The sequence below is a fragment of the Triturus cristatus genome, chromosome 4_1, assembly GCF_964204655.1.
Source record: "Triturus cristatus chromosome 4_1, aTriCri1.1, whole genome shotgun sequence".
Lineage (NCBI taxonomy): Eukaryota > Metazoa > Chordata > Amphibia > Caudata > Salamandridae > Triturus > Triturus cristatus.
The window spans coordinates 415,436,737-415,455,973 of record NC_140585.1 but is presented as its reverse complement, the minus strand read 5'-3'; the positions used below and the strand labels follow the sequence as shown (position 1 = coordinate 415,455,973).

Sequence of the window (19,237 nt, the reverse complement as noted above, 5' to 3'; positions counted from 1 at the left end):
TGGTATACAATTATATTTGGTGACAGCAGAATGTTTTACACTGTGGGCAATGTTGGTTCAAGTAGGGACATATAACATAGAAGATAGGCATACAGTAGTGCCATGTTAATTCTCAGTTTTTTGATCTGGAGACCTTCAGGTACCCTGTGTGGGGTCCTGTGTGGCAGAGATAGCCATCAAAGAGTATTCGAGCACGAGTAAAAAGTGTTCCAAGGAATCTGAGTCATATTTTGAGTGACTGCCCATTGGCACCCCTACCATTGCCTGTTCCAGGAGTCTGGCAATGGGTAAAGTCCCAGAAATGTGTGTCTTGTAAGTAATTGGTGGAGATAGGACTCTTACAGCCCTCACTGGAGATGGGGCCATCTCTTTTGTCAGCTGTATGATCTGTGTTCCCTGTTTGTGGCAAAACGCATGTGCTTTTACAGAGCCGGATGCCTCTTTCCTCTGTGGATTATGCATTTGCACTCCATGTGTTCTCTGAAAGTTCTAATAGGTGGGAGGACTTGGTTTGTAACGATTCCTGAAGTAAGCAAGAAACAACAGAATACTATGCTCTTCAGCCTCTCCTGGAACCCCAAAGATACGTATACTGCCACTCCAACTGCAGTCTTGGAGTTCACAGACTTTCCTATGAAAGGACATCTCTACCCGAGTCAGATATAGTTTGAAAACTGGCTTCATTTGCAGTCACCATGAATTATGTTGCCTTCTGTCTTCACTGAAATGCCACCATGGCAGAATGCATGTGTTTGAGTTAACTGTTGGTTTCTGTAGTAGAGTGTTCCACTCTGCTGATGGATGATTTAATGCTTTGGAGAGATGGAGACCTGATAACTGCAATGCTTTATATGTACAGCACCAGTGATGGTATTTCCTCCTATCTGTACCATGGGTAACATGTGGAATACCTGGACGTAACATGGTATACTTCTTGTAAGCCCAGTAGTATCAAACATGAAAGCTTTTAACTTTATGAATGTCAAAATCACAAATTATAAGCTGAAGAAACCTGAGCTATTTAGGATATACACATAGCCTATTAAAGGTAATCCTGTAACTTAAAATCAATACAGATCCATTGTTATCATAAATAGAAGTGAGATGTCCACTCTGGTAATGCATCTACTTTACTGATCTATGAAAATCTTTCAAGTTCTAATTTACACTAAATTCATAAGCTAGTCTAGACGGAGCATGTGAACCAAAGCATGATTTCAAAATTCATCAAAACATCTAGTAATTGAATGATATAAAAGAAACGACATGCAACCCACCCCCTCCACCCCCAAAAATGATAAAAGACGAAGAATCAGATCTTTAAAAATGAGTATTACTGTAAGGCACTGTAACACTCTCAAAGCTAGAAATTTTGTTCAATGACCTCTCTAGCTACAACATTCCTGATAAATACAGTAAGCGGAGAATCAAATGTGAAATAACAGTGGCTAAAACATTTGCCTTTCCAGCAGGTAAAACTGCTCAAATATGCAAATCACATCTGTATTTAAGGATCGGAGTTTTGAAAAGAGAAATGGAATCTTCAAGGCAATATAGACTAATTTCATATAATGATATGTATAAAAATCAGTTCCTGTAATCATAGTGGATCCAATGTATCAGGGTGTAACTAATATACAAACATAAAATACCTACATCTTTAAATCTTCAGTAAGGTACCCTGTTTTTCTGCTTTCCATCCAGTGGTCTACATTAGTATTTTATTTTAACCAGGCCTGATGGTTCGTATACTAACTATCCAATTAATAAGTGGGTGACATTTGTGGCCATCAAATGGCAGAAAGTTAAAAAGAATAGTAGGGGCTGAATTAATATGGTGGCAATGAAAAGGAATACACCTATTTGTCTTATAAATGGATCTGGTGCCAAGTATGACATTTTAAAGGAGCAACAACATTTGCTGCTAATTTATTCCCATCAGCGACCACTGTAGTTGCATGAACTTTATCGTCTCAGTCTAGTGCTGTATAATATTTAAAAAGCAGAAACAAATAAGTCAAAAACGTAAGACATTCCATATTCAATCACACGTGTTGTATAGGAAGAATATACCATACCTGAATATTGCATTGTAGCCCCTATATAAGAATCTATCATTGATCCGAAGAGCCCAGCAAATGCTCCATACAGAATTAAAGGCCACTGGGGAACTGCAATTTCCAGATCAGTCACGAAAAGCAGTTGGGAAATATAGTAGGCTAATCCCACAGCCAAACCACCAAGAAAGCTTACAATAAGACCCACGAAAGTAACACCTCCATTGGTACCTGCATTAAACAGAAATGAAAGAAAGAAAAGACTTAATTTGTATACAATTGTTTCGCAATATTTTTTATAAAAACAGAAAACTCAAAGTACAAGACAATTTTTCAGAGACTTTAACACCAAATCTCTGAAAGTGTCAGCCACTGAAAGGTATTGCATTAATAGTCTCAATGACTCAGTTAAGGAGAGACAAAAACATGTTTTTCATGTGCAATTATTGAAATAGCTAACATTTAAAGAAAGACGTGCTGCCTTTCGTATGCATTTGAATGAGTGCAGCCACTTTTTTGTGTTTTTACGGAGTTTCATATAGCGCGAACTCGACCCGAAGGTATCGGGGATCAGAGCGCTTTACACAAGCACCAGTTGCGTTACATGAGAACATATTCATTTGTGTTAGGCACGGGGAGATTAAGTGACTTGCCCAGAATCACAGGAAGTTGTGCGTCGCAGCCGAGACTCGAACCTGGTTCCCTAGCTCCGAGGTCACCAGCCTTTGCCGTTAGGCCAACTCCTCCCCTCACCTTGAATGGTATTCCTAACTTTCGTTTAATCCATATATTTATGGTATTTACATCTTGCCTGAAATCCCCACGTAGTATATACAAAAAATGCTCATGGCACATTAGTCATTAACTAAAAATTAGCTTTCAAGATTCACAATGTCACTGTAATTTGATCTGATTTCATGCAACAGCACTCTTTGAGGGTTAGGAAAGGGTATGCATAACGTTTAAGCAATGTACATTATAATTATTAATGTAGTGTGCCTCATAGGAAAGGGTACAGCTATCTACGAAGTACTTGCACAGAAGGTACGTTACAGGGTTACTTTGATGGAATCTACTTTGGAATCAGAAGTCAAAGTGTCAAATGTGGACCTAATTGTTGCCTTTTTCTCTGGAAAGTTTTGATGGAGTGGAAGGTGGTGAATTAATGGCCTGTGTAGAATTGAAAATGGGATGTTTAGTTTTTTTTCTCATGTTTTTGTGTTCTGTGCTTGGGCTGTGATAGTTTGCAGCTTCAGTGATGTTTGAGGGTAACCAAGGTGGAGGATATCCAAATGTTGAAGCAGGTTTCTTTTCAGTGATGCAAGGTTTGACCCCCTGGTTATTATTACCAGGCAGATGGGAACACCCAGGTCTTTAGTGACTTAAGGAAAGTGAGATGGCCATCCACGTTGCAATTATGTTTATGAACAACATTCCAAAGTTAGGTTTGGAGTTTAATATGCCAGGCTTGTACTAGTTTATCGGTCTTCAATATTACCATGCGCACAAACCACCGGGTATTTGAGCATAAGCATTTAAGGACATGCTATACTGAGAATAATGTACAATTGATAAGGAGTATTGCCCCTTTATGTGGGCAAAAAACGGCAACAGGCAGCATTGAAATAAAGTGTATACTGGCGGCCCCTCCCCCGCCACACTTTTTGCCAAGTTATAATTAGAAGAATGCTGTTTTACCTTTTTGCTCTCTGTGCTCAAAGGTACTGTTACATTACATGACAAATAGATTTATATTTAGCGGTTTATTTTTTATAAACGCCAAAGAACTTTTTCAATATCCCATGTGTTGTTTTATGCAGATACAGCTCTCTATAGGAACCATTTTATTTTGTGTTTCAGGTTAACAAGTTCACACTTCCCATGCCACTCTCTTTAAGACAATATTTGCCAGGGAACTTTCAAACCTAAATACACTCTTGACTGTACCTGTCAAATTTATTTGCCAAATTTATTTGCCTTTTTCCACACCAGTGAGGTCATGAATATTTATGTATGAATGATAGTAACCAATTTATTAACTAGGGCTGGCTTTTGGCATAAGGAGCAAGACCCAGGCCTGTGGGCCAATATTTAGCAGGGCTAAAGAAAACTGCATAAAAGTCCTACAAACAGCAACGCCCCTCTACCTTGGCTCCAGTGATTTCCTTTAAAATGCTTCTAATCGTTTTTAACATGCCACAGCTGTTTTTAGCATCCTTCCAGCCCCCTACCTTGCCCTCCTTTCATGGTTGAGTGCGATCCTTGCCCAACACAGCGGACACCCAAATGTCTGAAGGCATATTGTGACTTATGCAAGCAGAAGTTTGTCATAAACTGAACGTGCCTATTCACAACCTGAGAAAAAGTTTAGCAGTGGTGTGGGCTTGAGAAAATGTCCACGTATTCTTATACGGAAAGCCTTTTACTATTGTAACATATCATTAAACCTTGCTTACCATCTTTGGCAACTCAAAAGCCAAGATGCCTCCTAGAATTGAACGTTGGGGTTTGCGACTACAAGAACACGACTACATTATCGTGCACCGACCGGGGAAAGATAAAAACCCTGCTGACTATTTTTCATGAGTGCCAGTATAGTGTCATGGTATCCCTTTCAAAGCGGCTGAACCCTACATGAACTTCGTTGTAAAATCCAATACACCAACGAGCAAAGATAGGGACATGATGATAATAAAAGACATTATTGCTTATCAACTCTGAAACCGCACACTCAACCTCTCACACCTGATGGCGAATATCAGATGTTCAAAAATTTGAAAGAAAACTGTCCGTTACTCAAGAAGGTACCGTCTTAGAAGGTTCGGGAATGGTCATACCCGTGAGTCTGCAACAACAAGTAATTGAAGTGGCCCATGAAAGACATTGTAGAATTTTTGACACTAAATGAGCTCTCCAAGAAAGAGTTTGGTTTCCTTATCTTGACGAGAGAGTTGAAAGAGTTAAACCTGTCATCTGTGCAATTGCTTGTCTTCCCAAATCACTCAACATACCTTGAACATGCCGGATTTACCAAAACATGTATGGGAGAGACTCGCTGTTGATTTATTTGGTTCTCTTGACAATGGACATCACCTGATGGTGGTTATCGATTAATACTCCTGCTTTCCACTGGTAGATAATCTTTCATCTATTACTCCCAAAAGAGTCAGAGGTTGGATGGCATTTTTTGCTACATAGGGTGTTCCTAAAATTCTAAAGTCTGACACTGGCCCGCCTTTCAACAGTCGAGAATTCAGAGACTTTCTTAATCATCTCAATATGAAGCATCAAAAAAGCATACCTCTGTCCACGAGCAAATAGCATTGTCAAACGCTTTAGGAGCACCCTTAAAAAGACTGTTCAGTGTGCTAAGTTGGAGAAGCTTGATCTGACGTCAGTTCTACATGCTGCTCTTGAAGCTTACAGGTCATCTGCGCATTCAATGGCAGGTGAAAGTCGTACTACCCTCATGTTCGGGAGAGCCATGATGACAAAGTTAATACAATGGACCAACAGAAGATCTACAACAGATGGAGAACTTTGACAAACAGACTTGAGCTGTAAACATAGGATGAAAGTATATGCCAACAAGCGCTGATGTGTCAAGAACACTAATTTCAATGAGGAAGATAAGAGTATTGATGTGACAACAGAGAAAACGCAAATCTGAAGCTCCCTTTGATGCTGAACCCTTCAAAATTGTGACTGCTCACCATCCTGTAAAGTCCATTACGCAAGATTCTTTGCACTTCAGACATCTGCCTCATCCTTCATCAGTTCTCTAGATCAGCCTAGCTTGAGACTGTAGAGCACCCCCTGACTGCATCTGTCCCTACAATCCCAGTCATGGACGCTTCTCTTCACTCTCCACAGCCTCAGAGGACATGATCTGGATCTTTGGTCAAAGCTACTCAAAAACTTTAAGAAGAGTTGTAATGTACATATATTTGCACAAAAAAAAAGTTTCGTTTTTTTATTTAACAACGGAGAAGATGTCTTGTGAATTAGCGATGATGGGACCCTTTTGGTTCTTGTTGGACTTGGTAGAACTGTGACATAAGTGATGGGTGTGGTGAATAGAATTTATGTTTAGAATGTCGAGTTTGCAGTTACACGTAGAGCAATACATATAAGACCAGGCGCCGTGTGTGGCGTATTCATGTACGAGTACCCAGGCTGGGGAGGACGCTACAGATATGAACATCTGAAACTGAACAAAAAAAATTAAATTATGCAATTCGACGAATGCAGGAGGTCTACAAAATCATGTTTAAAGTATAAATTGTTGGATTTAGCCTTTCAAGTGTACACCATCAAAGCAGCTCAATCAAATATTAAATGCAACGCAAGTGATAGTCTGGCTACATTTCGAAGAATATCGCTGTAGTTGTAGAGCAAATATTAATACTAGGATTGACAAATGTACAGGTAATTGGGGCAACACTCACTACAACCATGCCGTTACAAAAAAAAATACAGATTTTAAACATATTTTACTTGAATCAGGAATGCTGATAACTTAGTGAATCCTATTTTTGAACAAATTGATGCCATCATCACTGCCAGTTTGCCAAGTCTGCATTTGTTAGATGCTCCTTGTTTTCTTTTTCAATCAAAAACCAGTGTCAAAATGGTACTATGACCAAGATTTGGCAGATCTTAGGGTTGCACTCCAGCCAAAATTAGAAATGTCTGTTCAGATATCAATTTTTGTTATTTGCTGCCAAAGTCTCTAGCAATGTTTGAAACTTTAAATAACGCTGAAGGGAGGGCTAAAGGGCAAGCCAATTGTTATGAGCACTGTTACCTAGGATCACACAATTTGGTTAAATGGAGAAGTCCGGGGTATGCTTTGTTTCCCCTACCCCACCTTAAAGGATATAACCCCTCCCCGCCCCCCCCCCACCCCCCAACCAGCCCCGACCGCACACCTGGCTGGCATCAATGCCCTCACATCACTGACCAAACTTTTTGGTCCCTGGGAAAATGTTTGCGCGTACCCATCCTCTTGAGCAGAGGTCTTCAATCTGTGGGGAACGACCCCCAGGGGGGCCGTGGAAGCATGGGAACGGGGTCGCGCTCTTCATTTGCTGAAAAAAAAATGTCCCAGACGCATTTGAAATGCTTTCCCTGGAGTTTAATTCAGGGACTCTCCTGGGAAATCGAAGCCAGACAGACATCAAACCACGCCTTTCTACCAGTGTGTTGCTGGCCTGAAAGAAATGCAAATGTGCACAACGAGTTAATCTGCAAATGTAAAGGATTTGCAGATTAACTCGTTGTGCACATTTACATTTCTTTCAGGCCAGCAGCACACTGGCAGTAAGGTGTGTTTAGCTGTCTGCCTGGCTTTGATTTCTCAGGATACGAGAGTGCTGTTCCAGTTAATAGAGAGTGGCGTAACAAAAAGTGAGGGGGGGCCTCCTGCAAGATATGTTCAAGGGGCCCTGTCACATGCGGAGGCCTTTGTTATGCACCTGGTTGCTATGAGTAGCATACGATCTGCAAAGCAAATGATGGCAGCAGGTACCAACGTTCAGTCCAACGCTGCGCCAAACCCCACATCCTTATATAGGATTATTTTTGGCGTTCAATGTTTTGTGAGGAGCAATTATCTGCATGCTGTTTATTTATATTTGGCCACTTCTAAAGCGCTATATCCAGGTAGGTACCTCAGAGCTCATTCTTTAAAGACCATTTCTGCAAATCACTAACCAGTCATAAAATCACAGGAGCCTGGTAGTGGAAAAGCCAGTAGCTCTATAGTCTACATCCCAGCAAGGAGTATTCTCTTCTTAGATTCAGTGTAAGCCAGTTCTAGAGCATTGCTGCAGCCACTGACAACCATCTCTCCCCATAAAGTTCTCTGAAACTTGGGAACCATGAATAACCAAGCTTTTTCTTGGGGTATAGGACCTAGATTTGTGGGTAAGAGGGCTATGTCTACCGCCATATAATGCTTTATGAACTAAACATATGTATTTAAAGTTAACCCTCTGAAAACTCTGAAGCCAATGATGTTTATTTAGGCACTTTGAGAAGGACGTGTGATTTTAATATTTAGTATGAGTCACGTTGTGGCATTTTGTACTAATTACAGTTTATTTGAGGCTTTTGCAGGATCCCCAGATATACAGCATTACTGTAATCAAACCTCAAAGTTACAAAAACATTGAAAATCTGTATTCTTTGCTGGATGTTGAACAGAAACCTAACCCGTTTTAGTATACTTAATTGTAAAAAACAGTTCTTAGTCATTCAGCAAATCTAGTTCTACAATGGTAGGTCAAAGTTAAATCTGATTACAAGATTCTTTATCAAATGTACAGGGGGGACTCTCATCTAAAGAGACAACTCCCATGCTATTCACAGAGGAAGTGGTCCCAACATTTCTACCTGGTTTCCCTACTATTCCTATTGTCCAAATCTTGTCTCATGTTTTGTAAACACTGAACCAAAACGGTACGGTAGCTCAGTGAGTTGAGTGCGCATTGCTGAGAGCTGTGAGACCTGTAAATTGCTGGATAAAAGCAAGAAAACGTAATTGAGTTTCATCCATCGAAAGTTGTTAAAGGCAGTGGCATTTTAAAAGGATAACACTATTAATTCTTTACTAAAATGTTCTATGTAAAAGGGCAGAAGAATTAGCAGATTGTTATACTGCTTTGTGATAATGAGAAAGGAATGTCTTTGTATGGTTATGTAAGCATATCTAAGTCCTTCCGAGCATGCACCTGACGTACCGACATGGCAGAGTTAAAAAGCAAATTGTAAAATTGTAAGATAATAGTTTCTGACTAAAGAGGGGGGTCCTTCCACCTAAAAACCTTTGATGGGGGGTCTCGGCATCAAAAAGTTTGAAGACCACTGCTCTAGAGGGACATTGATATAACCTGGGAGGGTATGCCCAACTGACCCTCCTATACATGGGCGGCAATCAAATGGACCTGATCGAACGGCGGTGTTTTACACGGCAGGGACGGAAGCGTAAGAAGAGTACACCAAGAAGGAACAGTTCGTTCCCTTCAAACAGTGGCAGTATTTGAAGGCCTAGATAGTTAAGATGGAACCGTGAAAGCGTGGAAAGCTTCCACTCTTACTGTATCGGATAGGTTCCAATTTCGACAGTTGAACCAGTTTGCAGATAGTATGTACCCTTGCCCTGAAGAAATTGGTGGCTGAAACGCGACCGCGTCGACAGCTAAAATTGAGGAGTCCAATCATTGTGAATATGGTTAAAAGCTATATGCGCACATATGGAATAGATTGAGAGGTGCGATCCCTCTTGTGCGAAGGGGACTACCACTCAGTGTATCACTTAGATTTATGAGTGTACACATATATGGGTATTCGTTAGGGTTTGTTGACATGGTGTATTTGTCCATTTACATATGTATTGTTTAGATGTTTTATTTAGGTTTGTGATTTGTTTGACAAAACTAATTGATGTGACTGTGACCTGCCCAATGGTATATGGATCTGATTGAATTAAGAATATTTATATTTGCATAAATTATTTATAACGTCAGAGTAATTTATGGTGCCTCAGACAAAAATAAAATAGTGATTCATCCCTCCAAACTTCCTTGTTATTGCATCACTAGAGGGAAATTGAGGCACAATCAACCAAAAGCGCTATATATCTTCCAATGGGGGAATTCAAGAAAGATGCGCTTGCTCACTGAGACCAGATTTTCACAAAATCCTTTCAGACCTCAACCACTCATGCCAACAATTGGTGAATTGAGTGGACAAAATTAAACTATGCACAGCAGAAGGTGCACACAAGAGGGATTAGTTGGACATTAGAATAGAGAAAAGAGATGACAGGTGCTTGCCAACAAAGTTAATGATGGGGAAGATAGTCGATGGTGGGGGGTGATGTGCGCCTCCAAGGAATCCCGGATTCTGTCACAGATTCTGAACTTGAAGAAGATCTACAGACTTTGTTCCAATCTCTCTTACAGGCCAGAGGACACAGTGGGCGAACTATAAAGGATCCACAGGGTTTTCAAATTACTACCTAACAAAAAAACAAGCTAACCCCAGACGTTCTGGGGAGGATTAATTTCTTCAGAATAAAAGAAGATATAATGAAGACATACCGAAAGACTGATGCACTCTTTAAAGGCTCAACAGTCCCTCTTTCTCAGGATGTCTCAGCTACAACTTTGGTAAAATGAAGCTCTCTCAAGGCAGCTATGGATTTCCCAGGAGTGAAGCAAAACGTTATAGATGGGGTTTCCCTTCAGGCTGCTTTTTTTATTTAGCAATAAACCAAAAGCAATATCTTCTAGAGAGGAAGCAGTGAATATCTTAAACCTAGAACTTGAGCAATAAAACACAGCCTAGACGTCCAGAGAAACATGATCACTTGGCAGAGACGATCTTCAAGAAAGTCAATGAGGAGAGAAAAACAGCAAAGACAACAAAAGAATGAACAGGCTGTGATAACATCCCGAAAGACAAATGACTCCGTGCACAACAAAATGTCATATTTCCCAGGGACGAAATCAAGATGGCAGCTAACGGAGAGACCTCCGTGAATCGCCTCCAACTCCCAATTTGTGCTGGAGCCCGGAGCCGCCCCATAAGTGCCTATTCCACAGATCCTGAGTGGGGAACGCCAGTGGCACTTTCGAGGGGGTGCGGCAGAGTATGAGAACTAATGAGCAGTGACAGCAAGGACTAGGTCCCAGACAGAGCCGCGATGCCCAAAATGGCGGGCAATGGGGTGGAGCTCTGAAGCCAGTCCAACAGCTGTACCTGGCAGTGGCGGCTGAGCGGTATTATAGCCCTACGGCGGCACGGCACTCCTGAACCTTACACCGGAAGGGCAGAGCATCTTCAATCACAGGCACAGAACAAAGAAAGGGTCCCTATTCTGCTGGTGAGGGTACACAGCCGCATCGCAACTCTCAAGAAGGCAGGCAAAGGGCTGAAGTGCTGAAGTCCTGAAGTTAGCCTGGTGTTCTGGCTTGACAGCGGGGACTGAGATGAGGTTTAGCTCCGAGGCGAAGTGGCTTCACAGGGTCTGACACCACGGGCAGAGCACCTGCAGGCACCAGCGTGGATGGCTGTACAGGACACTCAAAAGCAGCTGAATGATCATGGCTGTGCCTCTCCAAACGGCGTCCGGTGACTGAGCCCTATGCTAACATGGATAGTGCCCACATGGGAGAGCTCCAGTCTTTGTGTGCCTTCATTGCCAGGTTATAGTGTACTCTCGCAATGGTGAGGTGGTGACCAGCCTGGAAGGGGTGCTGGCACTCCCTGGGGGCTGCATCCTGTGGGGTGAGGATGCTCTAGAGCGCTGATAACCTAGGGGATTGCCCATGTGAACAGCGACCATTGGGTCTACACATCTTTCCTGCGCAACAGGAGACTTCTTGTGATGAAGGGCACTTACCCTAGAAACAAACAGTCGGGGCTTGGTGAGACTTCATGTGGATTCACCAATGGGAGTGCAAGCCAAAGAGCTCCTTTACTTTCTACAGAGGCCATAAGCAGTGAGGGGCTGCGAGATGCCATTGAGAAGGGCCCATGGACTTGAAGACCTGTAGTGGCTTGGCAGACCCACAGATGAGGTAACAACGAGCTGGGGGGCGCACCAAACCTCCCAAGGACATGTCAGAGCAGGCCCACCTGGCATTGGAGATGGGCAAAGTCAGGAACTCCCCCACCAATCTCTGGAACCCCCTGATGAGCTGGACTTGATATTTAATGTAGCTAATGCAGTACATGAGGTACTGGAGAGCAAGATAGATAAGTTATCTATGGACTTGGGGATACTATGAGATAGCCATCAGTAGCCGGCAGACAAAATCAAGCTTAAAACCGCTACCTGGAGAAGTGGAATCTACAGTCCGAGGTCTACAGTTCAGTTGCTGACCTGTACCAGTGGGTGGACCTACTGGACTGTCAGACAGAGGAAGCAGAGGGCAGGAGTTGCCAGAACAACATCAGAGTAATTGGTCTGCAGGAGAATGTAAAGGGAACAAATATGGTGTCCTTTCTGGAAGCGTGGCGGATTAAGGATGTTGCCCCCAACGTGCTATCGCAATGGGCGCCTCCGCAGACAGGGATTGTTCGCCTGTTACACTTCTGGGATACAGACTTCATACTCAAAAGGCCAGACACTTCCATGTGGAGGATGCCTCTGTGGCAATTTACCTGGGCTATGCGATGTTAGTGCAACAGGGAACAGCATAGTTTCTTGCCATCAAGGAGCAGCTAAGGACGCTGGTGTATAGCAAATGCTGATATTTCCGGCGCACCCTAAGGTTGTAGGTACATGACCATGCAACTTTCTTTGAGGACTCCCCCCAACAGCATGGGACTGGTTGTAGGCATATAAATGGGGCTACAAGTGGAAACAACACCCTAGGCCCCCCGAAGCAAGGCCAGGGTGGGGGTTGGGGACGGGGGACGGGGGAGGACGACGATTGAGCAACATTTTAATCTTTATTTGTTGATTGCTAACTACAAGGTGGCGAAGGAGTCAGTAAATCTGGCTTTCATGGGCCTCAGCACAGCCTTTGATATAGTGGACAGACAAACTATGGGCAGTGCTGGGGGATTTGGTTGTGGAGATCCCTCTTATATCCTTTTTGTGTAATCTACATGCTGGATTGATGGCCTCAGTTAGATACGGCCCTTTAGGGAAATGCACAGAGCTCTTTGGTTTGGATCGAGGAGTCTACCAGAGATGTACGTTATCCCCCATGTTTTTTATTCTGTATATTATTCAGTTGCAGCAAATTTTAGTGGATAGATGTAAAGATATCTCATGGGTATTTAATAGGCCGGTTCCAGCATTGTTGTACGCTGATATAGTGCTTATGCCACGTACAGTGAATGGCCGACAGCTCTTATTCGAAGTGTTTATGGTACTATGGGAAAATGGGCCCAACAACTATTTTTTTCTAAATCTTATTCAAAGGTGATCGGTTCTAAACATGTCAAAACAAATACGTTTATGATTGAAAACACAAAATAATTTTGTTATCTTGGTATTTGGCTGGACGGTGAATTAAATTGGGCCACTTTAATGAGAATTAAAGTGCAATATTTTACTAGGGTTACCCACAGCAATGAGGCCTTTGCAAGATGGAGTCATGTTCACGTAAAATCCTTATTAGATCTGTATAGAGCCATGTGTGTCCTATCGGTGACTTTTGAAACAGAAGTTGGAGTGTACGTACTTCCATCCTATGCAAGCTGAAAACACATTTCTGAGAAGACTCCTGAGGTTGTCTCAGTGTGCGCCTATGGAGATAGCACATGCAGAGTTAGGAGCAAAGGTTATTTTGGATCTTATTAAAATCTGCCCAATACTATTATGCATGAATAAGTGGTTAAAAGAAACTGGATCTAAATAGATCAATTGTGAAAGATTGCCCAACGTCATCATATTCCCAGTCTATATGATGTTCAAAGCACCCTAAAGCGATCTGGGTTATTCACATTTATTCTCCAATCCTGGGCAAATTACCAGGGTAGATGTTGGTCGGATCAAGGAGGCATTTCGAGCAAAAACCTATAAATTAAGATATAATAGCTTGTTGGCGAAAAAATCTGGGGCCCACTATGTTATGGTTAAATCCATTTGTAATACAGAAATGTATTTGACTTTAGATAAGTCAATTTTGCACAGATGTTTGTTATCTTATTTTCACCTGAATTTGTACCCTCAACTATTAGTAGGCTGGCAAAGATCTCCTAAACTGCCAAGTTGCCCATGTGATACGGTCAGTGAAATTGATACCTTACACATAGTTTTTATGTGTCATAGATAAGCACCCCTACGATACAAGTACATTTGCGCACTTTTTGTAAATAAATATTTTAAACAAGTCTGGCCAGCAACTGCTCCATTTGCAATTTTTGTCTAATGTTAAAGCCTGTTTTTATGTATCATGTTTTTTAGATTGAGTTTTTCACTCTGAAAGGCGACATCTGGATTTATGCTTTTATCAATGAATTTTGTACTTTTATGATTTATTGTGTCAAATCGAATAAAGTATTTTGAAATGAGTGAATGAGTCAACTTTACAGAAAGCAGAATTCATATATGTAAAAGTATTTACATACTGATCCGGAGGTTAAAGGAATATTTAATGATTAAAAGATCTCCCAAAAATCAGAAATGTATCCAGTGCAGAGTATATTTGCAGTCTTTTTAATAATGTGTTTACGATTTAGTTCATGTTTTACTTGTATGTGCAAACCTTACACCGTATCGTCGGAAATTTAGAACCCCCATATTCTTAAGAAATGTGAAGTGCTAAAGATGCTTATAAGTTAAGGCCATCGAAATCCGTTAATACACGTTATCGTTATTTTAAAACTTTTTAATGGATTTTTAGATGGATAATTCATTTAATATTTCTGGTGTGTATGGAAGAGCGACTACATTTTTCCGATAAATCACGAGATGGTATTCCAGTAAATCAACCTGCGTATGCTGGTTAATTGCAAACAAGGCCCAAAATTATCTTTGCTTCTCTTAAAACTCATTGTCTTAAGTCCCCACTGCAACAGAGAGCAGCGATGAAGTCAACAGGATTGAGGTTTGTATAAAACATGCACAAGGATAAAAACGCACTGATACACATACAGACCACACAATTTCTTTTCCCACTGTCACACACGCACACTATAGATGGCACAGCCAAAAGTCATTACTAGAAATGGAGGCACTTGTGAACATTGACAAACTATAGACAAAAGCATTGAAAGCGAACTACATCCCTGCACCTCAGAGATCATTAATATGCAAAACTTTATTGGTGAAATGGGAACACACTACCGGCCTCATTCAAAATTGGCCCAGAGAGAAAAATCGGTGGTAAATGCATTGTGGTGCTCACTTTTCCCGTAATCAGTTCATTAAAAGATCCCATATCAACACTGTACCCAAATCTGATTGCATAAAGCGCCATTCACATCAAAAAAATATTACAGCACAAGAAATTACAAAATTATGTGCAAACTGCTACATCAGGATTAGATGATTTACATGGGAAGAAACACAGCAAAATGCAAAGGTTGGCTCCGCAGTAGGAGACCATGACGCAATGCATTTAGGGTCTGCCCGTTGTGACGACACTTTACGAAACAAAAATGACAATGCGCTCTTCTAGTCGTATACTGCTGTTGGTCCCACAAACGTTTACAGCATTGCCTTACCACATGATGGCCATTGGATGGACGGAATTTTATTTAATACGATGCAATCATATCACTAAAAGCCATATGTGCAACAGTTTACTCTCCAAATTTTGCAACACACTTCCATTTACAGCAGCCATCAATCACAAAGGTTACAATTTTACATTTCAGATCAGTCATCTTTCTTAAATATCAACTAATCATTCTGATCAAATGAAGTAAACACATAACTAAAAAATATTGGGAATTGGAACATGAATTGAGACCAAAGAATTTTCAGGCATACAACTCATGTATACATGTAACTAGATGGTAACTCATAGACGACTGGACTTACACAGCAGCAGGCAAACATTAAAAACATAAATTAGCTTAGTTGTGCATAACAAGGAACTAATTAAAGCTCTTTGGTAAAAACAGATGATATAAACAGATTAATAGTACTGCTCACCAACTGGAACCTTTTTCCAGGATGTTATTAATCGTGGCTCATTCTTATTGAAGACTGGCCCAATCTCAGATGCCCATGTGTCTCCAGCCGAACATGCTAATGCTCCTAGAAGGGCCAAGCACATCCAAGAGGCAGTATATTGTTTTGAAAAATCAACTGGAATTTCCCCTGGTCCACTTTCTATCATGTACAGAAGTGCAAGTTCTGTGGGCACACCCCCATTGCAGAATACTTGTACCCAATTTCGCTGTCCTCCTATATAAAATCAAATAATAAGTACAATTAGAATAAAGCAGAGCACATACAAAGTAAAAGAAAATCACTTTTTTAAAAGCATCTTTTTATTGAACATTATCACATATGTCGGATATACAGGTCTAGCGCCCGCTACATTTCAAGCAACATCTTCATTACATTATATGTACGCATTCTCGGCGAAGGCCTGACTTTTACAGAATGAAGATAACACTTTAAACTTTTGGTCAACTTTTACAACAACTGATCCAAGCAGGTATGTTAGTGGTGCATGTGTACTCAGTGACTTGCTCTAGCGTATATTGTGTGGGGTCATATGCAGCTCAGTGAGGGGAGGCCAGTGTGAAGACAGGATTTCTGTAGTTCAGCCTTCTGTGTGTTCCAACAAAGATGGTGACCTCTGTGTGTGCTGCCCTGTATGCCTACTTCTTTCACGCTCTCTATGTCTCCACTGTTAGGAAGTTGTCCACCACCTCTTGCCATTGATCTGCTAGCGGTTTCCTACGTATCCCCTTATAATTCTTTAGGCATGTGGCAGTACCAACCACCAGGGGAAGGTCCACCGGTGTCTTCCAGCGTCTTGCTACGTCCCTACTAGCTACGCCCATCGCTAGATCGAGAAACCAGTTGAACGCTTTCCTGGTAGCAAACAATCACTTCATTACATGGATTTTACTACATTACCATCATGTCATAGACCTCACTCCGTGGCTAACGAGAGTCCGAGGTCTCAACCCTTGTTTTCCTAAAGCATGCAGTCATTACCTAAAAACTGGAGGAAAGGAAGATACTCTTCCCTTTTGATTAATCATGCGTTGGACACTTGATCTGGCAGGACCCAGTCTCACTCTTGCTTTAGTGAGGGTGAGAAGATAACAGACACTTTCCCACAGTAGTGACTTTTTGTTACTGCTTCCTGGTTCATTGACAGATTGTGAAACTGCCAGTTCCAGATAGCACAGATGCAGGACATTTCCTACAGAAAAAAACATCGTCAGCATTGAGAAGCACATAGACCAACACCTGTCAGGCAGGGTCCACTGGTGCCGAGCTTTTTATTCTGGTGTACTTTTCGGTATCACGCGGTTTCAACTTACCACTGTGCACATGGCAACAGGGAAAAGGGGGAGGAGTGAGGGTGCACTTAGGTGCGTAGTCAGCTGGAACTGTTTCTTTCTGGCAAGGCAATTTTGGTTTACAACGTGAGCCAAGATATTAGAAAAACAGACATGAAGCTCTGAGAGGTGGTGGCTTGAAACAGGAGTCAGTTTCTGAGTAGCCAGAGTAGAGTAAAATGTGCATCAGCAGGAACCCCTTTGCATGTTTCAACAATATACACATTTTGCATCTATCTTTTTTTAATATCTTTACTTGTCATTCAACTATCTGCCCCAGGTCAGCTGGCTGAGATTACCAGGAAGACATATGCATTTTTCTTGTGTTATGTCATGCCACACTAGGAGAAACTTCTGTCTTAATTGAACTACGCATACATTCGGTCCATTATCAAAAAGGACATGTTATTGTGGCACAAAATAGGTTGTATTTCTTTAAAATACAAATTTCTCCCCTCACCACACACATCACTTTTTAGTAGGCCTAGCCTGCTCTACATAGAATGGTCCCCCTAAAAAGCTCGTCTATATACAGGCGTCCTTCTAAGCAAAGCTAAGTGCCAACATGCCAGTTTCCAGTCCAGTGCATTGCAAATAGTCTTCCCCATTATTTTTGCAAGCTTCTTGTGTGTGTGCGTATATAACGCGTCATGACAGACAAAAGGGAGTTTCTAATAATTTACATAAAGAAGTATTTACCGACGAAGAGGAGTTTGTGCATTCTTTTTCCTGGGAGAAACTGACGAATGCTCTATGTTCATATATTCATATATACATATATACACACACACACACACACACACACACACAACACACACACACGTATGGATGTCACGGCTCTAAACAAGAGTATTAGGCATGAGGATGGTATCAGGGCGCTAAAACACTACTTGGGTACAAGACTTATACACTTACATCAGCATACACATATGCTTATCAGTATGGCTGGGAAGTATCTCAAAAACAACCTCTTCATGTTTGAACAGCACACATATAGACCGATGCAGGGGACTGCCATGGTTACCTGCTTCACCCCCAGCTATGCGAATCTGCATATGGGCTGGTGGGAGGAGCAGGTATTAAACCAATTAAGATGGCCTTTGTTAAATGGCTGTCACAGTGATGTCTGGCACCTCAAAGGTTTGTTTAGAAAACCCTCACACACCAACCTAGATGGTGTAATTTTTTTTTCTTTTTTTTAAAAACACTTTATTAAGTTTCTCCATGAGAAGGAGCAATGAGTTACAAATTGCATGAATCACATTAAGTATATATAGGGCAGAGGAGACAATGCAGGAATCATGTGCAAACCTGTAAATAATGTAGAACACTCGTCAATACATTCCTAAAATGCCTCAGGACGACCTGAAGTCCTCCAACCATGTACATTGCTATGTATTGCATACCCATCCTTCAAGATAATTTACCTGCGGGGAGCAGTGCCCGCCCAATATTCCCCCAATCCCACCCTGAACCTACCCACCATACCAAACCATGCCACAAAAATTCAGTCTGAGGGCCGTAGAGCATTCACCTGGGGGAGGGGGGGCAAGGGGGAAAGAGAAGAGGGGAGGAAATCACACCCCACGCGTGCGGTAGGGGAAGGAAGACAGCTGAACAGCGCAGCAAGAGGGGAGAACTAAATAAATGAAACCAAGTGAAGTACATGGGGGGGGGGGAAGGCGCAGATCACCACCTCAATCATTCGGGACACATCATCACCCAGTGCCAGGGGACAGGTTCTAGCAATCACCATGCATCACGGCTCATACGGGGGGATTCTGGGGAGCGTCCCCTGCAGCCCCCTCCACCTCCCCCACTTCACTCCTAAACAGCTCAGTCAGGTGTGCCCATTCTAGGGATATAGGACGCTTGCGCAGCCCCCGACTCTCCTCGTGGTGCAGGGCCTCTCGCTCCGCCACCGACCATCTCAGCACTTCCTCTCCCCAGGGCTCTACCCGCGGCGGGGCACGAGACTTCCAACGCTGTGTTATCAGGCGCTTTGCCAGCATTAATGTCAGATTGGCAAAACGAAGCAACAGTTTGGCTTTAAGGCGGAGCGGTAAAAGGCCCAATAAACAAGCCTCTGCTGCGTCCCAGGAGGGGCGCTCGGTGATTGTACTTAAGATTTGCGTTATCCTACCCCAGTATCCTCGCAGTGCCTGAGGAAATAAAAATTATGAGGC

General features: G+C 42.0%; 1 protein-coding gene across 2 annotated transcripts in view; it reads right to left on the bottom strand.

The window, feature by feature from the left end:
* TMEM19 (transmembrane protein 19) overlaps positions 1–19,237 on the bottom strand; it is a 208,059-nt gene that overhangs the window by 56,251 nt on the left and 132,571 nt on the right. For both annotated transcript variants that reach the window (XM_085652532.1, XM_085652530.1), the window contains exons 5-6: positions 15,682–15,936; positions 2,079–2,288 (exon numbers count right to left, since the gene is read on the bottom strand). In XM_085652532.1, the coding sequence (XP_085508658.1) occupies positions 2,079–2,288; positions 15,682–15,936 (465 nt within the window). The remainder of the gene's footprint in view (positions 1–2,078; positions 2,289–15,681; positions 15,937–19,237) is intronic.